At 47.9% G+C, this 27798-nt stretch overlaps 1 protein-coding gene and 1 pseudogene across 4 annotated transcripts; one reads left to right on the forward strand and one right to left on the reverse strand.

Annotated features, from left to right (window-relative positions):
• Positions 1 to 10797: 10797 nt before the first annotated feature.
• On the reverse strand, positions 10798 to 13652 carry LOC123185285 (uncharacterized). Of its 4 annotated transcripts, none has more exons than XM_044597210.1 (4): positions 12605 to 13652; positions 12101 to 12281; positions 11437 to 11794; positions 10798 to 11311 (listed from the first exon to the last, which is right to left on the reverse strand). In XM_044597210.1, the coding sequence occupies exons 3-4, from the start codon at positions 11761 to 11763 to the stop codon at positions 11048 to 11050; spliced, it is 591 nt and encodes a 196-aa protein (XP_044453145.1). In that variant the 5' UTR covers positions 11764 to 11794; positions 12101 to 12281; positions 12605 to 13652; the 3' UTR covers positions 10798 to 11047. The 4 variants fall into 4 exon arrangements, with proteins under 4 accessions (XP_044453145.1, XP_044453143.1, XP_044453144.1 ...); XM_044597211.1 differs by having other exon boundaries at positions 10867 to 11168; positions 11265 to 11311; positions 12101 to 13646; XM_044597208.1 differs by lacking the exon at positions 12101 to 12281.
• LOC123191674 (3-oxo-5-alpha-steroid 4-dehydrogenase 1-like) lies at positions 13550 to 25194 on the forward strand (annotated as a pseudogene).
• The last annotated feature ends 2604 nt before the right edge of the window (positions 25195 to 27798 follow it).

Raw genomic sequence — 27798 nt, forward strand, 5'->3', positions numbered from 1 at the left:
ATGCACTGAATAAGAAAGGGATAAAGAGTTGGCTTACAATCGCCACTTCACACAAATACAAGTTAAACATACATGATCCAGAATACAAGCAAGGTCTGACTACGGAACCAAAATAAAAGAAGACAACCCCAAATGCTAGATCCTCGATTGCCCCAACTAGGATCCACTACTGATCAACCGGAAACGAAACAAAACAACGATCAAGATCTTCATCGAGCTCCCACTTGAGATGGGTTGCGTCACCTGCGCTGGCATCATCGGCACCTGCATCTGTTTGGAGGTATCTATGAGTCACGGGGACTCAGCAATCTCACACCCTCACGATCAAGACTATTTAAGGTTAAAGGTAGAGAAAGGTAGTGAGGTGGAGCTGCAGCAAGCACTAACTTACGCAAAAGAGAGCGAGAAGAGAAGCAAAGCACGGTCGAGAAGCTAATAGTGATCAAGAAGTGATCCTGAAACTACTTACGTTCAAGCATAACACGAGACCGTGTTCTCTTCCTGGACTCCGCCGAAAGGAGACCATCAAGGCTACACACGTGGTTGATTCATTTTAATTAAGTTAAGTGTCAAGTTCTCTATAACCGGACATTAACAAATTCCCATCTGCCCATAACCGCGGGCACGACTTTCGAATGTTCAAACCCTGCAGGGGTGTCCCAACTTAGCCCATCACAAGCTCTCACGGTCAACCAAGGATATTCCTTCTCTCAGGAAGACCCGATCAGACTCGGAATCCCGGTTACAAGACATTTCGACAATGGTAAAACAAGACCAGCAAGACCGCCCGATGCGCCGACATCCTGATAGGAGCTGCACATATCTCGTTCTCAGGGCAACACCGGATGAACACTATACAGCTAAAACCAACCCTCAAATTTCCCCGAGGTGGCGCCACAAGTGGCTTTGGTTCGGACCTACACTTAGAGAAGCACTGGCCCGGGGGGGTTAAAATAAGATGTCCCTCGGGTCTGCAGAACCCAAGGGAAGATGATAGGTTGTTAGGCAAATGTAAAACCAAGGTTGGGCCTTGCTGGAGGATTTTTATTCAAAGTGAACTGTCAAGGGTTTCCCATAACACCCAACCGCGTAGGGGACGCAAAATCAAGGAACATAACACCAGTATGACGGAAACTAGGGTGGCAAGAGTGGAACAAAACACCAGGCATAAGGCTGAGCCTTCCACCCTTTACCAAGTATATAGATGCATTAAATTAAATAAGAGATATTGTGATATCCCAACATATCCATGTTCCAACATGGAACAAACTGCAACTTCACCTGCAACTAGCAACACTATAAGAGAGGGCTGAGCAAAAGCGGTAACATAGCCAAACAACGGTTTGCTAGGAAAGGTGGGTTAGAGGCTTGACATGGCAAAATGGGAGGCTTGATATAGCAAGTGGTAGGTATCGCGGCATAGCAATAGAGCGATCAACTAGCAATCAAAGATAGAAGTGATTTCGAGGGTATGATCATCTTGCCTGCAAAGTTCTCATAGTTGACGAAAGCTTGATCGTCGTAAGCATACTCAATAGGTTCCTCGATCACGTACTCGTCTCCCGGCTCGACCCAAAGCAAGAACACAAGAAAAAGGACCAACAATCAATCACGATGCAATGCACAAGCAACATGATGCAAAACATGGCATGATATGCATGACATGATATGCAATGCATATGCGTGCTCTGGAAGGAAAAGATTGATCATGGCATCAACTTGTCAAACCAAGTGTGCCGCTGGAAAGATGAGATGATTTCGGTCGAAAACAATATAAAGATCACTGGAATCCGATGCACAGCTTGCAAATGGCAAGAAAAACAATAATGGCACAATTCTGCGATTAACAACACGATGCCGCCTAGAATGCAACAAGAAACTAAACTACTGCACTCCAATATAGCAACAAAGCATATGGCAGTGATCTACTCAAGATGCTTGACAAATCATGAACACTGAGCTATGGCTAAATCACACAAGAGCAGATTTAAACAAGCATGGGAAAAGTGCAAAAGATATTAGCTTCACAGACTAACATGCCAGGAATAACATCAGGAAGCAATGTTTAGACCAACAAAACAACATGCTACAGGAACATATCATAGCAAACAAAGGCAAGGAATGAAACTACTAAATGCATAGAACAAAAGTCCCTTACTGACCATGAGCCAAAAAGGCATAGAAAATATGATGGCACCCATATAAACATAGCAAGTTTTATTAGCAGTTTCAGACTTAGCAGAAAACAAAGCATGGCATAAACAGAATTATGAAGGCATCTTTGCGAGCTCAAATCACTCATCACAAAGCCTTGAATGACAAAACAAGCATAGCATCAACAACAAGACATGTTCATGAAGCTAACCATGGCAAGAGCAAAAACATAGCATGCTTGGATCAACTACAACAACCATGGCAAAATTGATTAACATGTAAACAATCTGCCAGGAACATTTTATAGCAAAAGTAGATCAAGCTTAAGACATGCCAGAGCACTCCATAATTGCAAACAGGGGCATGGATGGATAGAGCATAACCATATGTCCAAAACATCCTTACTAAAGCAACTCAAAACAAGCATGGATCTCACTTTATCATCTAGTTTACATGGCATAAAAATAATAGCAGGGAAATGACTTAGCAAAATCCTAAGCCCCTGAAACTAGCAATACCACGAAGGCTACTTTGCATGCTTGTGCTAGTCACCACATTGATCACAAAAATACATGGCAAGTACACCTGTAAAGATGGCATGGCATAGACCAAAACATATGTAGAGCTCATGCCCATATGCAGCACACAACAAATGTGGCAAAAAAGACAAATCCTCATACTCTGATAAGAAACATCACCTAACAATTTATAACACTCTTGCATCAATGATTTGGGCGTCAAGATGGACTCAAACAAGCATACCACAATGGAATGAAATGAAGAGCATCTCTCAAAGAACATTTTGATATATCATGCACATGAAACAAAGCTACGGTCATGGTGTTATGGCATGAGGAACATGTCATGAAAATGTTACAGACTTGAAGGAAATATACCCCTCGTACGAATTCGGGACGGAGTCATACGGGGACGAAGTGGTGCACCACGGCTGAAGCCGTTTGGTTCGAGGGCTGAGGTCCTCCAGGCCACGGGTGGACGAGGCCGTCCTGGTCGGAGCTCGAGGACGGCCGCGGCGGCGCCAGCAACGGAGGCGGAGCAGGGAGGCCGGCGAAATGGGGATGGGCGGATCCGGCGTGGGGGAAGCGGATCCCGGCGATGGAGGCGGACATCCGGCCATGGAGATGGCACGACATCCGGAGGAGTGCGGTGGCGGGGTCCGATGACCCACGGGCGGGCGGCGGAGGCGCGTGGACCTCTAGCGGGCGGCGGATCTTGCTAGCACGGGCGTTGGGCAGAGCGGCGATGGGCGGCGGCGCGGTGAGGAGGTGGCGAGCATACGTGGCGGCGGTGCTGAGGCTAACGCGGGCGGCGCGCGAGCAAGAAGCTCGGGCGCGGACGGGCCCGGTCGCGGCCCAGGGCGGGCCGGCCTCGGCCCCAGCGGGCCGCGGCGGCGGGGATAGAGAGGAGGCGCGATGGAGCGGAGCTGAGGGCAATGTGGCGATGCGGGATTGGGCGCGGGGGTGGCGCTGCTGAGGTGGCGCGATGGGATTGTCCGGACGGACGTGTCCAGCGGGCATGTCCGACGCAGTTGGACATGTCCGGCGGCGCGAGGAGGAAGACGCTAGGGTTTGGACTGCGATTTTGGACAGGGAAGACCTTTATATAGGTAGAGAGAGTTTGGAATGTCCAAATGAGGTGTAGTTTTCGACCACGCGATCGTGATCCGACGGCGGAGGACATGGAAGAGGTTTGGATGGGTTATTGGGCCATTTTGGAGGGATGTTGGGCTGCAACACACACGAGGCCTTTACGCTTCCCCGATTAACCGTTGGAGCATCAAACGGACTCCAAATGACACGAAATTTGACAGGCGGTCTACTGCTTGTGTACCAAGGCTGCTTGGAAAATCTCGGTCCATTCCAGGAATGTTTAACACCCTCTCAAGAAAAGAGACAAAAGGGGGTGCGCCGGTGTAAGTAGGAGTGTCGGATTGCAAAACGGACAACGGAGAAAAAGCTCAGATGCATGAGACGAATACGTATGCAAATGAGATGCACACGAGGACATGATATGAAATGCATGACATGAACAAAAGCAAAACGAAGACAAAACCCAACCACGAAGGGAATCTCACAACACATCTCCAGAAAAAGGCAAGCGCCGGAGTTACAAATATGGAAAGCTGCATCCGGGGCGTTACAATTACATACAACAAGTCATCAACATACAACGACAACGAGCATACATGTTGGATTATAGATTATTTCCAACAAAACATTCTAGTAAATACTAAAGTTTTCTCACACAAAAATTAAAAAAGTGATGAAATGAACTTCAGCTCAACCAATCATCGGCGTTGGAAACGCTTGCTTTGAACCATAACTGATTCTCTGGGAAGGGACGACTATTGTCAATCTCGAGACCAACACATGACTGATCATCCAGGCTGAAGCGGCCTATGTCAGGGCGCATATTGTGATAGACAGGGTAGGGAACCATAACAATGTCCGAGGTATAGATACAGTTGCTTCTCATAAATGGTAGTAACATTGTGTCAACAGCAGCTGGATCGCCTTTCACCATCATTGGATAGTTTTGTCCAAGGAAGAGTGAGTTTCTCCAAGACTATCAATACTGAACAAGGGAGAAGGTGTTGGCGCTAGCACACTAGTATCCATCCCGAATACCCTGCAATGGATATTGGAATAGGTCTCGAGAGTGCGACCATGGGAGACAACACCTGCTTTGTTAGTAACATCAGCAGTGCCCTGTATACATACAAGAAGAGGTGATCCATCCTCATGCTCGTGATCATCACCATCGTCATCTCCCCCTTGGTTATAAAAAATTTCAAGTATAGGTGGTCGAATGTTCATAGGACCTTGGAAACACAAGAAGGTTAATTAGTAAAGGGAAACTAGCTAACCCGCATGCATGTGGATGAAACAATTATAATTACGGTGGAAGATAAACGTATCGAAACCATAAGGATTCCATGCAAAAACAATGCCACGAGTGGTGGCAGCAAACACAATACCCTCGTATTGAATTGCATCACAATACTCATCCCTGTACAAAAATTGATTCTTGATCAATATCCATCGAGGCGTGGAAGTAAGGACGGCAACAAGCTTGTCGAAGATAGCAACAACTTCATAGTTCTTGTAATCCCAAGAGCGATTGGGTACTCGACAAATTGCTATCTTCCATAGACGATAGTCACCCTGATCGTATTTGAACGTACGTAGATCCTCTGTGTGCTCAACCTCAGGGCAGTCTGTGATTTTTGCAAGTGGAACCCGGTGACGAGTGTACACATTCACAAGTTCCCACTCGCAGTTATACCCAATATAAACAACCCAATCTCCATTTGCACCTACCCAAGCCTTACCCTCAAGCGTTGGCATCTTAACATCACATGTATCATTATCAAGCGGCATCAACTTGCACAAGGCAACGCTTCCATCGTCCCCACGCCGGCGACCAATGTCACGGAAAAGAAGATAGGGGAGATCACACCACTCCTGAACACTTGGGTTCTTTGCAATGATGTTATTTGTTGAGTTGAGAATGGACTTGAATGAACCTGGCATGCTAGACGAGGTGATGACGTCGCACCAATCAATGAGTTCCTTCACCACGTCATCTTTTAGATCGGGGCAAGAATAACGGGGTCGTTTCTGGCCTATTCCATCCATGGAGAAGATAATTGAACAATGGCAGAAGTAATGGTTAAGGCAAATGGAGGGAGGAAGAGTGTGCGACAGTAGTTCCAAATCGAGAGGGAAAGGCGAAGAGGCGGTGGACGGTTGCCACGGTACACGAAGAGGCTAGTGGGGAGAGAACGGTTGCCACGGAGGTCACACGCTTACGACAAGGCCGTGTGAACCGCATGCCGTATATCGCACACACCTTGACCTGGCTGACCATTTCTTTTGTGTTGCCTAATCACAAACAGTTCATCCGAGTGAATTGTATGATGTATATCGCACACGCAACTAAAATCCGAACCGTGTTTGATGCATCCGTCATTGCAAACATTTTGCACCTTTTTTGACGGGTTTTTTACACCACTGTTTGCAATTATTGCATCGCACACAGTTTCGTCGAAGGGTCTCTGATCGTAGGGTCGCGTTAGCAGCATCCTACAGTAGTGTTTCTTTTTGAGCTTTCATAAACTTATAGCTCTAGTGCATCCGTTGCATGACAATCCCTACTCACTCACATTGATATCTATTGATGGGCATCTCCATAGCCCGTTGATATGCCTAGTTGATATGAGACTATCTCCTTCTTTTTGTCTTCTCCACAACCACCTTATTCTATTCCACCTATAGTGCTATATCCATGGCTCATGCTCATGTATTGCGCGAAAGTTGAAAAAGTTTGAGAACATTAAAAGTATGAAACAATTGCTTGGCTTGTCATCGGGGTTGCATGATTTAATACTTTGTGTGATGAAGATGGAGCATAGCTAGACTATATGATTTTGTAGGGATAACTTTCTTTGGCCATGTTTTTTTGAGAAGACATGATTGCTTTATTAGTATGCTTGAAGGATTATTATTTTTATGTCAATATTAAACTTTTGTTTTGCATCTTATGGATTTGAAGATCCATGCCACAATTAAGAAAATTACATGGATAAATATGTTAGGTAGCATTCCACATCAAAAATTATTTTTTTATCATTTACCAACTTGAGGACGAGTAGGAATTAAGCTTGGGGATGCTTGATACGTCTCCAATGTATCTATAATTTTTTATTGTTCCATGCTATTATATTATCTGTTTTGGATGTTTTATATCCATTAATATGCTATTTTATATTATTTTTGGGACTAATTTATTAACCTAGAGCCCAGTGCTAGTTTATGTTTTTTCCTTGTTTTTGAGTTTTGCGGAAAAGAAATATCAAACGGAGTCCAAATAGAAAAAAAAATTATGATGATTTTTCTTGGACCGGAGGATACACGTAGGACTTGGAAACCAAGTTGGAAGAGTCCTGAGGCGACGACAAGGGTGCAGGGCGCGCCCCCTGCCTTGTGGGTCCCTCGGAGCTCCTCCAACCATATTCTTCGGCCAATAAATTCCTAAATATTCCAAACTACCAGAGGCGTCCACCAAAATACTTTTCCGCCGCCGTAACCTTCTGTTCCCGTGAGATCCCATCTTGGGGCCTTTTCCGGCATCCTGCGGAGGGGGATTCGGTCACGGAGGGCATCTACATCAACCCTATTGCCCTTCCGATGAAGTGTGAGTAGTTTACCACAGAACTACGGGTTCATAGCTAGTAGCTAGATGGCTTCTTCTCTCTCTTTGATTCTCAATACCATGTTCTCCTCGATGTTCTTGGAGATCTATCCGATGTAATCTTCTTTTGCGGTGTGTTTGTTGAGATCGATGAATTGTGGATTTATGATCAGCTTATCTATGAATATTATTTGAATCTTCTCTGAATTCTTATATGCATGATTTGATGTCTTTGTATTTATCTTCGAATTATCAGTTTGGTTTGGCCAACTAGATTGTTTTTTCTTGCAATGGAAGAGGTGCTTAGTTTTGGGTTCAATCTTGTGTGATTTCACCCAGTGACAAACTAGGGGTAGAGAGACATGTATTGCATTGTTGCCATCAAGGGTAAAAAGATGGGGTTTTCATCATATTGCTTGAGTTTATCCCTCACCATCATGTCATCTTACTTAAGGCGATACTCCGTTCTTTATGAACTAAATACTCTAGATGCATGTTGGATAGCGGTCGATGTGTGGAGTAATAGTAGTAGATGCAAGCAGGAGTCGGTCTACTTGACATGGACGTGATGCCTATATTCATAATCATTGCCTTGGATATCGTCATAACTTTGCGTTTTTCTATCAATTGCTTGACAGTAATTTTTTTACCCACCGTATTATTTTCCTTCAAGAGAGAATCCTCTAGTGAAACCTATGGCCCCCGGGTCTATTTTCCTTTATATATTTTCAGATATATATACCAAAAATACCTTGCTACAATTTATTTACTTTACATTTTGGTAATCTTTTATATCTATCTCTATCAGGTCTCACCTTTGCAAGTGACCATGAAGGGATTGACAACCCCTTTTTCGCGTTGGGTGCAAGTGTTTGATTGTTTGTGTAGGTGCATATATTGGGGACTTGCATGTTTCTCCTACTGGATTGATACATTGGTTCTTAACCGAGGGAAATACTTATCTCTACTTTGCTGCATCACCCTTTTTCTCTTCAAAATAATAATAATGCAAGCTCAAGAAGTAGCAGCAAGTTTCTGTTCTTTCGCGATCCCATATGGAGGCCTTTTCCGACACTCCCGGAGGGGGAATCGATCATAGAGGGATTCTACATCATCCTTGCCGTCTTTCGATGATGCGTGACTAGTTCACCACAGACCAATGGGTCCATAGCTAGTATCTAAATGGCTTATTCCCTCTCCCTGTTCTTCTATACAATGTTCTTCTCGATGTTCTTAGAGTTTTATCCGACGTAATATTCTTTTGGGGTGTGTTTGTTGGGACCCGATGAATTGTGGGTTTATGATCAGATTATTCATAAATATTAATTAATTCTTTTATGCATGATTATTATAGCATTATATTTCTCTCTGATCTATTTGTTTGGTTTGGTCAACTCGATTGATTTATCTTGCAATGGAAGAGGTGTCTTGTGATGGGTTTAATCTTGCGGTGCTCAATCCTAGTGACAGAAAGAGACATGAAACGTATTTGTATTGTTGCCATTAAGGATAAAAAGATGGGATTTATTCCTATTCCTTGGGTTTACTTTGTCTACATCATGTCGTTTTGCTTAAGGCGTTACTCTATTTTATTCTTAGTACTCTAGATGAATGCTGGATAGCGGTCAATGAGTGCAAGAGTAGTAGTAGATGCAGGTAGGAGTCGGTCTACTTGTCTCGGACATGATGCCTATATATATGATCATTGCCTTGAATATCATCATAACTACGTGCTTTTATACCAATTGCCCAACAGTAATTTGTTTACTCACCGTATGTTATGTGCTCTAGAGAGAAGCCTCTAGTGAAAACTATGGCCCCGGGTCTACTTTTATTATATATAAAAACACAAAAATACCTTGCTGCACTTTATTTTATTTTGCAATTTATCTATTTGCCTACCATTACAAGATTTGATCCTTGCAAATAACCGCCGAGGGGAATGACAACCCCCTTGTTTGCAAAAAAATATATTATGTGTGCATATGCCGCTAACGAGGTTCTGTGTGGTTCTTCTAATGGATTGATAACTTTGGCTCTTAACTCAGAGAAATACTTATCTCTACTATACTGCTTCATCCTCTCCTCTATGAGGAAATCCCAACACAGCTCACAAGCAACAATGCCATATGCATATGTGGTGTGCTTCAGTTGTGGAGACCCGGGCACCACATGAATAAGTGTGTGAAGCCATAAAGTTATTTTATCTGCAAGACAGTCACTCATAAAGAGGATGAATGCCCTGTTGGGAAGAAACCACACATTTCAGCTAGGTTTGTAGGCAGTGCTACTCCAGGCCTTGGTTTTTACCACCTCGATACTCCAGATGTCAATTTTCAACATCTGGGGTCAGTTAAGAATGTTGTCATTGTCTTTATTCAGTCTGGTGACATCTCCAAGGAGGAACTGTCTAAGGAAATTGCAGATATTTACATGACCAGGCCAATCAATGCCTTAGATAGATGGACTTTTTTAGTCAAATTCCCTCCTGAAATAGTAGTTGAAGAAGTTGCTTGATACCCCCTGTTTGGGTTGCAAAAGGATAATGTTACTGTCAAAGTAGAGGTCTGAAAAAGTAATATTGAAGTTGAGGCCAAGTCGCACAAAATTTGGCTGAAATTGAGAAAGCTCAATCCCAAATGATGCGACTGACACATCCTGGACCAGATTATCTCCACCTTTGGGGTGCTTCTAGATATGGATTGACAACACAACTTCTAATTTTTTTTCTATGAAACTATTAGGGTCAGGATAGCTTGCAATATTACACCAAGATATCCGAGGACACATTTTTTGGGATTGATGGGAAGCTTTTCAGGATCCAAGTTAAAGTTGAACCCCAGGCATACCAGTTGATGATTCTAACCCTACAATCCCACCCGCTGACAATCAGGTGTCTATGAACGCTGAAAAGGGTGATAACACTTTTGTAGAGGATAATGGATCTCATCGGAGCTCTCAGGCTAGCTCAGACAGTGGGTCACACACTGGTGCTGTAGCAAACCACTCAGGAATGTCAACCATGACCACTTCCACCGGTATGCTTTTGAGCCACACAACCCACCTCTCTTGTCTCCTTTGATGTCTTTTCGAACATAGTTATGCGAGACCTGCTATTATTTTTATTTTTAGAATCATTTTTAAAATGTTTCTCTCAGTGAGCTGATGTGTAAACTATTGTGATTTCATTTTATGAATGGAGCCGGAGTCCCTATTATTTAAAGCGCATCTCCTTGGTACTCAGGCCGTTGGTTTATGCTCTGGTGGTTGCCCACGAGACGTGGCGTCATGGGAGCCTATGGCGTGAGTTATGATGGAGGATGCATGAGACACAGCACACGCACACGCGTACCTTTGACCCACCCAAAACAAACGGTGCGAATTAATTTTGCAGGCAGCATGCATATGCACACACGTACGGCCGTCCTATACATAAACGCGGCTTACTACTTTGGTCATTTCCGCGATGTGAAAAAAGACGTGCTGAGCCCACGCTTGTTTCAGACGTCTCATTCTTGTTAGTACATCCTTCCGTGATAGAAAGCTTCACAACCAACATGCAAGGAGAGTTCGTTACGTCATGAAAAGAGCGTGTGGTCTGGTCAGTGGACACCTGATGTTCTGAAGGAAAAAAACTAGACAAAGCTATGCAAAGATTCAAGCCACCTATCGACAGCTGCTATGAGTCCAACAGTGATCGCCGGCGGCGGTGCAGTGCAGCGGTGAATCTCTCCAGAAGCAGAAGCATGCCGAGCGCCGACGACAGGCCAAACGTCAGCCTGAGTGATACAGGGAACTTTCTGCCAGAAAAAAGAGAGAGAGATTCAGGGAACGTTCGCCCAGGTTCCATGGCGAGAAAACTGCCACTCAAAGACATAAGCGCCAGTTGTGCGGACCTGGCCGTAAAACATCTCTTGCTCTTTAGGATCATGGAGAAGAAACACTGTACAAATTAAATGAATTTGAAGTTACTACAAAATAAACTTTGTGAACTGGAGATATATTAATAGCGTCAGAGAAAGACTGAGTCGTGGAACAGATACATGCACGCTGCTAGTAAGTAAGTACCTTGCAAATGGCGACCACGGAGAAACGCGGCTTCTGCACCATCGTGACGGCCGCGGATTCACGGCACAGGCGCCGTGCCATCTCCCTTGCTAGCACCACTCGCGCTGGCTCGGCTCGCAGCGCCGCCACCCCCCTCCGCGTGGCCGCCCTGTCCGCCTCCAGCGCCTCCACCCTCGCGTACAGCTCCAGAGCACCATCCACGCGCTCCTCTTCCGTGTACTCCACAGCCACAGCCTTCGTCGCGGCCGCGCACCCCATGTCTTTCGTGTACTCCAACTCCTCCGCAGGAGGCGGCGGGACCGACTTCTTGATCACCATGACATTCATGCCACTCTCGCCGCCGGCGCCGCTACTCTCCCTGTCAGGGGCGGAGCTGGAGCAAATGTTACCCGATGCACCACTTTAACAAGGCATAAAATTTTCAAGCAAGGATGTATTGACTAACGGTGTGTGGCATAGGTTCTAGCACACATTATTGGATATAATAGAAGGCGATTTGTAAAAATAAAAAGGTAGCCATCAAATGTTTACTATAATGATAAAACAATGGACACAATTACTTGAAAAGGACATGCATTTCCAAATTCCAAAATACAGCGTTGGACTACATGGTTCAGAAGAACATAATAAAATGCCCAAATGAAAGTACTTAGATGGCAATTACCTTTAGTAGGTTCTATTCCTCCAAGCCATGAAATACTCAACCACTTAAGTATTGGTGACCTTTTTCATTTCTTCCTTCTCCACATAAAAATAACATCATCACTCAAACTATCATCATTGAGGTGATTGCCCGGATCATATTGAACCTCCTCTTCCCAATTTATGTCTTCTGGGACATATTGCTGCTTTTCTTTTGAGAGAAACTTAGGCATGGTATTGTATTTGACAAATACAAATTACAAATGAGACATGAAGACTTCTATAGACAAAAAATATAATCTAATTAAAAGTTATAACCCTAGAAAATGCCCCATGTTTTTGCTATAACATAGTCATTTATTGTATTTGCTACAATTTTATACATGATTGTTGCAGTTTGTAAACAAAATTAGGAAAAGCAAGACGAAGGCGCAACCACAATTGTGGCCTTTTGTAATCTATCCTATATGGACGCACACAGAGACAAAGACTCAAGATTGGAATTTGGAAAGGATGCGAAAATTACCGAGAGCCGGACCGGCCAATGGCTTGCAGCGTCGCTCGCGTGCGTCGCGTCGTCACCGTGTGAGGACCCAGCCTGTGTGGCGTCCGGCCGCCGGCGCGCTGCCGCTGCCGATCTCCCGCATGTGTACGGGATGGCGATACGCAGGGGGCGTATGGTGTATGGTACGCGTCCACATAAATCCATCATGGATCGATTAGTCTTGTTAGTGGGAAAAAAAACTACGTGAAGAGATCTTTTTTTCCAGAGAAAACTACTGGAGTACGTGAGAGAGATGGATCCGCAAGCGAACCGGCGTGCGTACAGGCCCGCACGTGTGTCCTCCTGCGTTGGGCCAGTGCGGCGGCCTGGCTGAAACGGGCTGACCCTGATGCACAGCTCTTGGGCCACCCTGATGCACTGGGCCTTATTACTTAATAGGTACTGCTAGCGATTTTTTTCACCCGTATTCCTGTGCATACGGGTCGGCCCAATGGGCTCCGCCCCTGCTCCCTGTAGACCTCCGGTTCGATGTGTTCCCCGGGACGCTCCTCCTCGTGGTAACAGTTCTCGTCGGCGGGGCGGATGCCGTGGGCGTGAAGGAGGGCGAGGTAACCGCCGGCGAGGGCTGATAGCGACGCGAGCTCGTTGTGGAGCTGCCGGTCGCGCTCGACGCGTCCCTCGGCCAGTCGGCGGAACTGACGCGCTTCCAGGAGAGCGGCCGCCTTCTCCCGCTGCAGCCGCTCGATCATCAACATGGTCTCGCGCGCCGCGGACTCCGCCGCACCGCGCTCCGCGTTCAGCTCAGCGCACAGCGCCGCTTCGTCTGTCTCCGCCGCATTCTTCTCCCCACGAAGCCCCTCGACCGCCTCCTCCAGCTCCTCCACCCTACGACCCAGCTCCCGCCGGCCCACCTCCCGGTCGCTCACGGGCGCGCGGCGCCTCACCGAGCGCCGCCACGCTGACGACATGGAGGTCGAAGCGGTGGTTGCGAATTGATGAGTCAAGAGCATATGTGGGCCTCCGGGCCCGGGCCATCCGATGGTGTGCGAGAGTTAGATGGAAACGAGAGGCGCGCCTGCTCCCCTCAACATGCTCCCATCTCAACACACCGAAAAGAAAATCTGAACACACCGAAAATCATTTTTTAAATAAAAGGGTCGATCCAGTGCTAGCTCCTACACCAAGGCCAAGTGGACAAGAGAGAGAGAGAGATGTGGCCGTCGCTGCTGTACCCGCCGCCGGCGTCGGCCATCGTGACGGCGATGTCGGTGGTGTCGTTCGCGTCACTGGCGTCCGTGGGCCTCTCCGAGCTCCGCGGCCAGCACATGGCCTACTCCAAGTTCTTCTCGAATACGCACGAGTGTGCGTATCATCTTTTATAAAAGAGAGGGGGAGCCTCAACCGCCATTAATGTTACAGAGTGTTAAACGCTACAGTAACAACAACACTAAATTTACAATCCACCGTTCCGCCTACAAACGCGGTGATTGGGATTACTCACTACCTACCCACCCTACCAGAAGTTCGGGCATGCTATCCACTTCGCCCTTCAATAAGCTCGCCTGCTGCCAAGCCTTGCCTTCCGTGACGATGCGCCCGACTACCAGCTGTAGTGATGGAGAAGCGCCGTCGAAACAATTGCATTCATGTGCTTCCACAACTCCCAAAGCCCTAGGGTATGAAGCGCCCGTAACTCCATCGGCTTACGAACGCCTGACGTTCTCGCTACACACCAATCCTTTAGGGTGTCTTGGGCCATTGGGGACCACTGCGGCTTCCCTAAGGCCGAGCACAGAGTTCTCCAAACCGTTCTAGCGAACACGCACATCAGAAAGATGTGATCAATAGTTTCAACTTCCTGGTCACAGAACGGGCAGCCATCCTAGTACGGGAGGCTGCGACTGGCCAGTCTGTCCAAAGTCCAGCACCTATTTCTCATAGCCAACCAGGTGAAGAAGCGTCACTTCAGAGGAGCCCGAGATCACTAGGAAAAGTCCGTCGTCGGTGCCACCTCCCTACCAACGAACCATGCAACATAAGCAGATCGGATCGAGAACTGTCCGTTCGGTTCCCAGGCCCAAGAAATGGCGTCGGGGACGTGCTCCTGAAGCTGGACCCCTTACAGTCGCTGCCATACCTCCAGGTAATCCACCAGAGCCTCGTAGGCCATATCGGGGCTGATGTCCCGAGTCTAGGAGCCAAATGAGTGTCAGGACCCCGATTCTAAGTCACGTCGATCTAGCCTGTAACACCTCATATCACTTTGCAGCCTCACGCACGGTATTCTCATGGGTGTCGCCTTACCATGGCCCGGGACCGTTTGCGCCTTTTGGCTCACGTATATGATAGTGTCGCTAGCATCCATATGACAGAGAAATCACGTCGACATGACTAGTCGTGAACCCAAAGTGGCGCAAGCTTACGGGGACAGGCATACATGAACCAGCATCGAACGTGTCGGTCATCAGGGTGTGAATCCGGGCTGTAGCACCTGGGCTAACAGGACTCCGGAAACTCGGGCTGTAGCAGGCTAGCAGGACTCCGGAAGTCACCGCGTGACATTTCCCCGAAGGGACATACACATGAACGAAGTGGATCACATGCCGGCCAGTCTAAGTGTTCCGGAGCAGTAGTAACTGGGCTAGCAGGACTCCGGTAAACCGGGCTGTAGCGGACTACCAAGGCTCAGTGGAAGCACCAGACTATATTTCCCCATAAGAGAGGCTACCAAGGATAAACAACTAGGTTGTCGGAGCCCACACATACCAAGCATTTCAATCATACACATAATATGCCCGATATGTGTAAATACAACATGACATCACAGCAAAACTCTACAACTCAAGTATTTATTCATTAGGCTTCGAAGAGCCAGATATTACAAACATGGTTCTCATGACCCAACATACAGAGCATACAAGCAACAAGCATATGCAGAAGCTTAACTTGTCTGAGTACAGACAAGTACAAATGAAAAAGGGCTGAGAGGCCTGACTATCTACAAGACCCTGCCGAGGGCACAAGATCGTAGTTGAGGTAACAAGCTAAACGTCGAAGACCACACGGAACTGCTAGCGAGACTGAAGTCTCTCTGCAAAACATAAATTAAGCAAACGTGAGTACAAATGTACTCGGCAAGACTTACATCAGAACTAACTACATATGCATCATTATCAACAAAGGGATGGTGGGGTTTAACTGCAGCAAGCCAGTTTTGACTCGGTGGCTATCCTAAACTCTTTTGAGGTGGCGCACACGAGTCCACATATTCACCATAACAATACACCACTATGGATCCGCTCCCGTCTCCCTATTAGAACGCCATCCCTAGCACTCACGCTTATCTTGCGCATTTTAGAGTATCCACTTTCACTTGTCTATGAATTGTATAGGCAACCAAGTAGTCCTTTACCGCGGACGCGACTATTCAAATAGATGATGTTAACCCTACAGGGGTGTACTTCTTCATACACGCTCTCACAACTTACTGCCGTTTACACGAGATGTACTCGGCAACATTCAAGCGGAAGCCCAATGAGGGTGTCGGCCACGGCCTACCTAAACACGCAAGTCTCTAGTCCAGGTTTATCGCCTATCCAGGTTCCATCCGCAGGGAGTCCGGCCGAGGTTTCGACTTACGGCCCCGAACGATGTGTTCAGGGTTCCGAGACACCAAAACGGGCGCCCGACATACCCGACCACGGTGTATCTACCGCATCATAGCCCACCCTTAGGGTCAGCGCTATGCACGGCCACCAACACATATCCTATAAACACCAGAAACTAGTTGCAACTCCTGGACAGAAGACTAGGGTGGTTAAGAAGCCGAGAGGGTCCATTGGTTTCGGGCCCAATGCATGGTAGTAGCTGGTTCTTAAATCACACATACAGATCTCGGTGCTTAAGGACGGTTCCAATGAAACAACCCACCATGTACTCTTACATGGCCTCTCATCGATACCTTTACCAAATCGTGTTCACACACTTAGCTCACACGCAGTAGGACATGTTCATCACCATTCCAATCCATCCCCGATGAATCAGACATGACTCAACTCTAAGCAGTAGCAGGCATGACAAACAAGCATGAATGAGTAGGCACATCAGGGCTCAAACAACTCCTACTCATGCTAGTGGGTTTCATCTATTTACTATGGCAATGACAGGTCATGTAGAGGAAAAGGGGTTCAACTACTGCAGCATGTAACAGTTGAATCGTTATTGTACTAATACAGTAAAAGAGACCAGGAGCAAGAGAGTAGGATTGTATCAGAATGAACAAGGGGGTTTTGCTTGCCTGGCACTTCTGAAGATGATATAGCTCTTCATCGCTGTCATCGAACTCATCATCGGAACATACGTCTACTGAGGGGAAACAATCACCGGCAAACATAGAAAGAACACAATCAATGCAATGCATAATATGATGCATGATCATGACATGTCAATATGCTATGATTTGAGCTAATGCAGCTAAGAACATAAAGGTTTGAGTTGATTTGAACCAAAGGTTCAAATTCAAATTCAAACTAAGAACTTATAAAGTGCATAATCATGTTTTGATCTAAACAACAAGGTTAAGTTGTTTAAACATGCATGAAAATGGTACAGATGGATAGATTGGATTTTTCTGATCATTTTCATATATTAATCTTTTCATTTGGAGTTACAGTTGATTTTCTATGATTTTTAGAAGTTTAGGCAATTTTCTGGAATTTCTGAATTATCTTAAATACAGAAACTATTTACCGCGTCAGCATGACTTCAGCATTGCGTCAGCAGGTCAACGGGGCACGGTCCAGGTCAAACCTAACGTGTGGGGGCCACACGTCGGCGCCACCGGGTTGTTTAGCTCGCTGACCGATGGGCCAGGTCAACGACCACATCCGCAGGGTCAACTCTGACGCGTGGGTCCCGCTAGGTTAATCTAAACTAAGCAGGAAATAAAACCTGAGGTTAATTAGGGCATGGGGCCCATCCGTCAGCGACACATGTCACTAACTAAAGACGATTAACACCCAACTAATCGTGCCGCGTCAGCCACCGGAGTTTCACCGGCGACGACCACGGCCGACGGCGGAGGTGCACCATGCACTCGCTACGGGGCACCATTCGATGCGCAGTTTGCTCCTACGGGCTCCTGGGAGTGTGGCGCATCCAAAGCAACAAGCGGCAGCAACTGGGGTGGCCGGAGCTGACGGCGGCGAGCTCTTTTGCGGCCGCCGGAGTTCGGTCGTTGCTCGAAATGGCGTTACAGGCGACATGAGGAGCAGCGGGTGGCCGTGTTCGACTTGTGGGGATGTACTGAGTGCAGTGGTGAGCTCGGGTGCAAGCTTGCACGGCCGTGGCCACGGTAGCGACATGAACGGCGGCGAGGAGCGCTCGGCTCTGGTGGTAGCACGGTCTAGAGAGAGCAAAAGAGCGCGGGGAGAGAGGGGTTCGGTCCGTGAGCTCACAGCGGTTGCAGCAGAGGCTACAGCGAGCTCGGAGGAGGTCCGAAGCGAGCGGGGCGGCGGAGGCAATCTCAGCGACCCGAGGAAGAAGATGGCGTCGGGGGCGGCGCTTTGAGGCATCCGGCATTGTGTAGCTCAGCAAGGGGGTCGAGGACGAGGTGGCGGAGCTTCTAGGCGCGTCGGTGAGGCGTGGGGTGGCCGGTAGCCGCGGGAACGGCGAGCGGCGCGACGACATGTTCGGGCGGCTGCGCGTGAGAAAGACAGAGGAGGGGAGAAGCACGGGAAGAGGTCGAGAGGATTCCAGGGGGGTGCGTGGCGTCGTCTGGAGTCGTCCAGGGCGTCGGCAGAAGTAGGAGGTGGCCGTCGGTGGCCGCTCGCATGCTAGAGCACCGCGGCACACGCCCGTGCCTACTGGCGCGAGGAGGAAGGCGACAGAGGGGGCTGCGGTGGTGGACTGGGCCAGTTGGCTGGGCCAACCAGGTGGGCTGCATAGGTGAGGCCAGGTACTAACTCTCTCTCTCTCTTTTCCTGTATTTCTTTTTCTATTTCATTTCCTCTATTCTGATTTAGTTTAGCTACTAAATCATTTTAATAAATTCTGTAGGTTATTATGGCTTGCTAATATATACACAAAGCCACTCACAAACTTCTAGAATTATTGGAGTTATATTTAATATATATTAAATATAAATCCAAAGAAAATAATTATTGGATTAATTCAAATGGCCAAAATAAATGTTTCTGGGCTCCTAAAAATATTGGTTTGAATTTTACCTCTTGCTAATATTTTTATAGAATAATAGGAACATTTTCTTGGACTCATTTGAGAAGATTTTAAAGTTGGTTATTTTTTAACTGAATTCTGAGGGTTTCAACAAACCTTAATTCAACTGTCAGAAATTTTAGACATGATGCATGAGTGCAGTTGCAACTATTTCACTCAGGTATTCTAGGGCTGTGACAACTCACCCCCACTAAACAAGAATCTCGTCCGGAGATTCAAGTCGTCAGGTAAGAAGACAGAGGGACACAAGCTAACACAATCTTCACGATCCAGATGTCTTTCTCGAGGGTGTTGATTCACTGCATCACCTTGATCGCGAAGTCTTGCTTTGAGAACTACATCCAACATGACAACGAGTAGAAAGGAAGAATTTTAAAAGAATCAATCTTCGTGAGGTTCGAGCAACTTAGGATCATCTTAATGATCACAAGATCAACTCACAGAATGGGACATAGAAACATCTCTGGAGCTGAGAGGCAAAACATGCATCAGGAGGGACGGAAGAAACAATTTGACGAGGGTTTCAAAGTAGCAAGGAAAAATTACCATGATTCCATGACGGGGTGCCTTAGGGAAGGTGACTCGTAGAATTATTCCCTTAAGTGGCAAAAAGAATTACTTGTGATATGGAGATCATTGGAACTCTTTATACCAGCCTAAGGCAAATCACAACAATCGATTGGCAGAGTACGAAGGGATGGCATACCCGGACTAGAATGGATGATGTTGACTACCTTGTTGAAGACAACACAAGGGATGATTTTTGCTTATCATCGGAAATGGATGGAACCCGTTGTAGGACCACTTTGAAGATGATCCTGATCAGTAATTACTGAGAAGGCTAGTCCATAGTAGGATGAAACAATGGCGATGCAAGCTGAGAACAAAATGCAAATGCTGGGAATGATTCTAGTAACTGGGGAGAACCCAACAGTAGAGAGAGATTCCACTATTGGAAAGGTTATAGCATAACCAAGGAAACTAAGAGTGGATCCCAATTAATGCCGACGATAAATCCTAGTGATTGTGCATGCTCTTAAGACCTTGAGCATTCCCATATTCAACAAGTTTTACCAATATTCGTGTCAAGGATCCTGGCAACACAACATACTACCATGATGAATAATGGTGGAGGATGCAGATGCAAAGAAAGGTAACACTTTCTCAGAATTCACCTTAGCGAGGCCAAGGGATCAAAATCTGGAGGATCGACCGAGAGACATTTAGCACTCCGCTTCTAATGTTCTCCTTGGTGTGCTAGCGTAGCCCATTTATTGATATTGTTTGGTATCTAGAACATCAAGTAAAAGGTCGGATTTCGGGAACACAAGAATCCATAAGGAATAACTTCGGAAGTAAATCCTACGGAATGCTTATGGGGAGGTGACCTACTTTATCAATCAGGATACTACAATAATAGATCTTCCGACTGGGTGTGTTGGCCACGACATCCACTTTAGCGGGTTACAAAGAGACCAATATTATAATTCTTGGGGACGTCCCAACCATCATATCTGCCCGGGATTCAGATCTGGTTAGTAACAGGATACTTCAGACTCAACATGTTTGAAAAGAAGAGTTGCAACACAAATCGACGAGATAACGTTGCGAGATTCTCGGGAAATGAACTACGATAGCAAGCTCCAAAACATGAGCTAGTTCTTCTACACACATGTGAACACGCTGTCCCAGACAAGCATGACCACGTAGTAGTCTCATGATATAACACTACCGAGTTCAGGTTGGGAACCATCATCGAGGGTAATGAAGTCCTAGCATAAGTCATGATTCTTAAGAAGGAACTTCTTCTCCTTGAGCAAATCAATCAGTGGCTTGGTGTGCTAGGGAATACATATGGAGTGGAGGTAATTAATCTACCAAACCATATAATACCTTCGCACTTGCATATCTAACTTGGGATGATTCCAAAGGAAACAAAAACAATGTTTCTCGAACTCACGGCGGCAGCTTGCACCAAATGCACATGAATTCAAGGAAGTCACTTCTTCCATCCAAGCATAAGCTTCATGAACGAAACACGAATGCATTGCTTACAAAGTTTTCAACACTAGGTTGATGTTCAACATGAATCATGGGGGAGACAAAATGCTGCTGATGGGCTCAACAACAATCCATCGAGGCTTCCCAATGATGAAGTTCCACAACTATGTGAACCAGGTGATAGCATTGTTTGGACCAAAAGATATAATGGTGTAGGCTCGAGGAATCAACCACGAGTGAGACAACATTATGAACATCGTTGGTACTGATTTGATTTGGTGATAGCCCATACTCAAATCAAGTTTTGATAAGACAATAGGTCCAACAACTGATCACAGGGACCAATCGATGAAGATATCATCTTTCTTCAACTAACACACAACACAAGGATATCCCTTTGAAACAAACTAAATTAGGTAAGTTTTATCTTCCAACTCTCCAAGTTGTTGTTTAGCTTAACCAATATCAACTCTAGGCCAATGGCAATCTGCATAAGTATATTGCCAATCCACTTGTCATTCCACCTTTGGAGGTGCTTTGCGGTGGCCCGCAATTTATTGTTCAACACCATGTAGGGGTTGCCCTCCGATGATGTGGAGTGCCACGCCTCCTGCGCCGTTTCCATGAAACCCGGGTCCTTGGGCCAGAAGGCTTCGAACTTGAAGCGTTTCCCATATTGGAAGTCAGCGTGCATGTCCACCAAAAGTGGGAAGTGGTCTGAGGCTGCTGAGCTCACCGCCATTAGGAAGCTAGAAGGGTATAAATCCTCCCAACAATTCGTCCCGAACACATGATCAATCCTTTCCAATGTCGCCCTGGACCTCTCGTTGGACCACGTATAGCGTCTCCCATTCAAGTATATCTCCTTGAGCTCCAGCTTATTAAGCTTGGACCTAAAACGGCTGATCATGTGGCGGTTGACAGAGTCGTTGTTCTTATCCTCCGGGTTGACTAGAAGATTGAAGTCGCCAACCAACAACCACGAGCTAGCCAAAAGCTCCTGGACCTCCACCAATTCCCTCATGAATTCTACTTTGGCCACATCCTCCGAAGATGGTCCATACACACCCATTAGCCACCACACTGGTGCTCCCAAGGGCTGCACAAGGGCGGACAACGTGTTTTCCGAAAGGTGGGGGTTGGACAATGTAACCGCAAGCGGGTCCCAAGCTAACAAAATGCCGCCGCATGTCCCAATCGCCGGGAGGTAGTAAAAACTCTCAAATTTACTACCGAGGCATTGTTTGACAACCTCAAGCGTTACAACCTCCAACTTAGTTTCTTGGAAGCACACGATGCTAGGGTCAACCGAGGCCACCACTTGGAAGATAGCGTGCCGCCTCGCCGGCAAGTTGAGCCCATGGACATTCCACAACAGCATTTTTATCGGTTGTTCGGCCATAGAAACAACCCGCAAAAACAACCAGAGGAAAGGGTGTTAAACCCTCGCTCCTTCTACCTCGTCCTGCATCGGGAGGGCCGACGGCTCCCAACCAAAGAGCGCTAGTATGGCAACGATGTGGGTATCATTCAGCGGCTGCTCGAACAGGCGGATGTATGCTTGCAGCGCCTCATCGCCAATTGTATCTCCTTCGTGGGCTAATCAGAGATTGTGGATGATCACTTGCTGTTGCTTGCTTGCCGCCGAGCCATGGGCCCTTCTTCTTGCCAAGCACACGCTTCGCCTGGGTGTAGACAGACCCACCTGCCTCCGCTGCCGCGGAAGCTTCGTCGGGGGAGGGGGGGCACGAGTTGCTGGATTTTGTAGGATGGGAGAAAGCGCCCTCTGGACTTGAGCGCATAATGCATCAAGGCGTGCGCATGCAGCCATTTGGGACTCCTGCTGTGAGTGGGCCCCCTCCCATTGTGTGTTAGGGACCGAACCTCCTCAGAGAGGCTGACCAGGAAAGTGTCCAACTCATGCACTTGTCCCATACAATGCGTGGTGGTGGCTGCCTCCGAGCTACACTGGCAATTGGACGAGGGAGGCGAGAGCTGCATGGGATCCGGTCCCTCCCCCAATCCGGGATGGTCTTCGTGCACAGGATCTGCTGGCTCTGCATGCTCAGTTTCCATTTGCTGCATGTCCAATGCCCAATCCGCGTCGTCCTGTGGTGATACAAGAGATTGCATATGGCGGGCCCCCGCGGATGTGGACAACTGAGAGGGTGCTTGGATACAAGGGACTATTTTTAGTCTGACTAAAAATAGTCTCTTTTAGAGGCTAAAGTTCCAAGCACCCCTGACTAAAGAGAGGCTAGGACTAGTCTTGAGGCTAAAATCTTTTAGTCATGGGAAACCTACTAAAATATGTATTAGCTCTCTCTCTCCTCATTTAATTCCTCTCCTTAGTTCTGGATTGGAGGGTTTGGAGGATAATAAATGCTCAATAACTAGATTTTAGTCTCTTTAGTATTTGGATCCAAACATGGGTGAGACTAGCAAGTTTTAGTCCCACTACTTTTAGTCATGGGACTAAAACGTATCCAAGCATGCTCTGAATTGTCCAGACGCGGAACGCCAGGGCCGATCGTGCCAGATCCGAGGCGGCATGATCACTGGCCTCCTCCTGCTGCGCGTGGGAACCATGCCACCGCGGCAGCGTCACCGAGGCGGGAGGCCCCACCTCCACTTGGCCAGCACGGGGAGAAGCCGAGCCACGGCTGGACTCTGGGCCCACACCGCTTTCAGCCAGAGCCCGCTTGTCTTCCACACTGGTCTCCATGCACTTGCCCGCTGACGGGGCCCCTTGTACCAACCCGATCACACTTTAGGTGTCATTCCCTGTCCCCACTGTGACGCCATCACGACCAGCAGAATGCGCGGGCTACCGAACCTCCGCCGATATTTGAACTGGCCGTGCCCTCTCCGGTGGTGAGGCGTCCACCAGCCTGGCAGGCGGCGCCGGCCGATTGCCAGGGCGGGCGGGAGGTTGGGCGAGCGCAGGTGCCTGCCCATGGTGGCCAGCACTGGGGTGTTAGAAGCTAGGCGGGACGACTAACGACCTACTCCAAGTTCTGGCCCGTCATGTCTGGACAGCAGCAAAAGAAGTGAGGCACCGGTGGCGCGCAGCTGTCGGACCATGACGGGATGCTGGTGGCCTACACGCCGCCGCTAGTCGCCGCCGCGGCGTCCTTCGTCGTGCCGGGTGCCGTGGAAGGGCTGCGCGCGGAGCTCCTCGCCGCCGCGCTCGCCGTCCACTTCCTCAAGCGTGTCCTCAAGGTAAAAGTCTTGTTCAAGATTTACTCGGGAAAAAAAAATACTCTCTCCGTCCCGAAATACTCGTCGGAGAACTAGACAAAAATAGATGTATATAGAATTAAAATACGTCTAGATATATCCATTTCTCCAACAAATAGTTCTGAACAAAGAGAGTACTAACGAAGAACTGGTCTTTAGGTGCCACAAAAAGTATCGGAAATCATGTACTTCAACCATGTTTTTCCCCTGACCGAGACATGTTATAGAAGTGGGGTTCACATCTTGGATGAAATTGACAAGAAAATCAGGAATTTTAGTGCATTTCGGTTAATCGATTGTGGTGACACATGAATTTGAGTCAAATTTAAACAAAATGCAAACTTATTTCGTCAAACTTTATTTGAATTAGAGTTGAATATTTTCTCTCATTTGACTGAAAAATGGGAAGAGAAATCAAGGAAGAGAAATCTCTGTGTTTTCAACAAGGTTCAATGGTAGTTGAAACCTAAAAGAAAAACCTGAGGACTAAACTTCACAATAATTTGATGATCTCCAATTTTTTATAGGTTTATTGAAAACAAATCGTGTTCCAATAGAGGCATGAATATTGTTCCATTACAATCTAGTACTTCCTCCATTTCAAAATAAGTTTCCTGGTTTTAGTTCAAACCACTACTTAATTTGCTCTTTTACAAGGTACTCTTCATCCACGGGTACAGTAGAAACATGCTACTCAACACGGCGCTCACCATCTCCTCCAGCTACCTGCTCAGCGCCATCACCATGATCTACGCGCGACACCTCGCCGTCGAACTCCCTGACCATACAACGGACCTCCTCTACCCAGGCGTCCTCCTCTTGGCCGTTGGCATCGCCGGCAACTTCTACCACCACTACCTCATCTCGCAACTTAGGAAGGGAGGTGACAACGATACAGGGTACAAGATCCCCAAAGGCGGGCTCTTCGAGTTCATCACCTGCCCGCACTACCTCTTCGAGATCACCGGATTCTTCGGGTTCGCGATGATCTCGCAGACTGTTTATGCGCTCGCAATGGCCTCTGGCATGGCAGGCTACCTCGTCGGCGAAGCTTCGCCACCCAAAGATGGTAAGAATCCAAGTTCGAGGAGTTCCCGGCTAGCATTAAGGCTCTGGTGCCCTATATCTTGTAGTGAGCCAGCTAATTGGTTGACAACCGGTTTGTCTATTCACAAGCAGTCTCATATTTATCTAACATCGGCGACCATTCTAAGACTTTGTGTCTGTCGACCCCTAATATTCATCTCACTCCATACATAAACTACCGACTAAAAAAATTAATTGATGCTGGACATTTTGCTAAACTGCACACGCTGAAAAAACATAGCTTGTAGAATGTTCGTTCTTCATGTTTCAAAGACTTAAGAAATTATGGTCCATACATCAAACAAAATCCATTAGGGCATTTCTAACCGATCCCCTATCTGAGCGTAAGGGATGATAATTTCAGTTTTCTTCCCTTACGGCGCACCTAGCCGAAGTACTAAAATCTATAAAGGAGTAAAATCATCATCCGCAGTCCAAAATCACTTCCAATCACCCTAAATATGCTCACTCCCGTTGCGGCTGAGTGAAAGTGGAAGCCTCTTTCTCCCACCACCGCGCTGTCCTGTCTCCCGCTGCCACAACCACCACGCCCCGTTGCCACCATCGATGACCGTCTCTCTGGCCAGAATGGATAGCCCGGTCCCTTCCCACACCCGACCGGCCACCGGCGCCGGCTTGTTGCCACGGGAAACCACCCACGCGCCACCGCCCGCGTCGAAGAAAACTTCGGGGATGAAAGAAACCCACCGGGTCCAAGCTCCTCCAACTGGGGCAATGGCCTCCAATGTGGCGACCGCCTCTCCGGCCATGGCTTGTGTCAGAATGTGTTCTCCAGACACCGGGGATCAAGGATACCTTGTATTTGTGGGTTCGGCCAGGGGCTAAACGCCTAGTCAGTCCACTATGAAGGGAACACAAGGAAACATGGACACAACGGATTTTATACAGGTTCAGGCCGTCATGCTAGCTTAAAACCCTATGTCCTTTTTGTATTCATATAATCTATGGAATACAATTGCTCAAGTTGTCACGGGATGACCCCCGGGTAGGCTCAAGGAAAGAAGTTAACATTTCAAAGTATCGGGATGGCTCAGGTCCCTCAAATTGACTGGCCCTCCAACTGGCTCCCCCCGCTTGATGTCGGCTTGGGCTGGCTGGCCGCAGCCGGCAGCTAGCGGGCTCAGCGCACACAAATCCAAGCGTATAACAAGACACCCACCACGTCATGGAGAGCATGGCTACAGTGTCACCCGTACCGCTGACCGGGGTTGCCTACGTCAACGCGGCCCGACACTGTAAAGGCATACTGTCAACCACTCCGTCATGCCGTGACCTACGAGCAACAATATCATGCAGCCGGCGGGCCCTACGACCAACATGACCCCACAGCTGATGGGCCCCACTAGAGGCCAGAGACGCTGGCACCAGGGGCCCACCCCTCTTTCTTAACCATTTTGTAACCTGGGAGACCCAAGTATAAGACATCCCAGCAGTCCCATAAGGGGGGCGGCTCATTCTTTCCACACTCCCACACACTCGAGGCAGAGAGCAGAGATGGAGCTCTCTTCTTCCTCCACTAATACAACTCTTGGAGCAACCATGTACACCCCGTGTAGATCATAGTGATCCTTGTAGGACTAGGGTTGTTACCTCCATCAGAGGGCAATGAACCTAGCTATGTCTCTGTGTACATCAGTGCACGTGCCTAATCGCGCATCAGGACGCCGTGGGCGCTGATCGACCCTAACCACACGAGATAAGCCATCCCATGGCATCTGCCATGAGAATACCACGACAGTTGGCGCCCACCATGGGGTCTGACGCGGCATTGGCCAAAATAATGTTCCGGACAAGACCCTACATTCCCTCCGGCGAGCATGTTGCGCATGGCCTGGTCATTACGTTTGGTGCACTTGACTGCGTCAACAATAGTGCGACACATTTAACAGACGCCGACTTACCTATGGGCGGCTCCATCACCCCTTTCGCTGACCACCGCGTCTATGCCGCGGTCGTCTCTGACGAGTACCCTTGCGAGGTGCTCACCTTCACTGACCCACCTATCTTGGATAGCTATGGCATCTCCCATGAAGTTCTTTACCTCTCCACCCACATTGAGGTGTTGACCACCTGCTTCAGCACTACTGCGGTGACGGCTGCTCATGCCTGCCAGGAAAACCTGCTCCGCACAATGTTCTTGAGCCTGCACGCACCCACTGCAATCGGCATGGACACCAACATTGTCGCGACCGAGCTTGAGGAGAAGGGAAAGCGCCTGCTCGATGAGGCCATTTGGCTTGCTACCACGTAGTGCCGGCTGGAGTCCATACTGCGTGAGTACAACTCCGCCCACGGCTTCACCCTGACTGGCGAGGGGCCCAGCCGGCTAGAGGAGGTGCAACGCTAGGGCACGACTATTAGCCAGATGTTGGGTGCAGCCCGACCCACCTACAACTCCGCCGTCAAGAACATGAGGGCGGAAGAGACATCTGCAGCCAAGCTGGAACACATGAAGGCGAGGAGCTGCTGCTGCAGCAGCAGCGTGTCCTCGATCTTCTGGCTGCCGTGAACCAGCAGTAGGCACAATCGGTATTTCCTGAACAGCCGTCCGCTTCTCGCTCTGGGACCCCTCTTCTGGAGCTGGCCGACCAGCGGGCGGCTGAGGGTCCTCAGCCGGCACAACAAGCATC

The sequence above is a fragment of the Triticum aestivum genome, chromosome 2A, assembly GCF_018294505.1.
Source record: "Triticum aestivum cultivar Chinese Spring chromosome 2A, IWGSC CS RefSeq v2.1, whole genome shotgun sequence".
In the NCBI taxonomy this organism is placed as follows: domain Eukaryota; kingdom Viridiplantae; phylum Streptophyta; class Magnoliopsida; order Poales; family Poaceae; genus Triticum; species Triticum aestivum.

What these genes read in the sequence shown, in the direction of transcription:
- LOC123185285 (XM_044597208.1), bottom strand. Translation starts at nt 11,763, where the DNA reads ATGAATGTCATGGTGATCAAGAAGTCGGTCCCGCCGCCTCCTGCGGAG. An exon ending in CCGTGGTCGCCATTTGCAAG is followed by an intron (nt 11,312 to 11,436) that starts GTACTTACTTAC and finishes TAATTTGTACAG; the next exon opens with TGTTTCTTCTCCATGATCCT.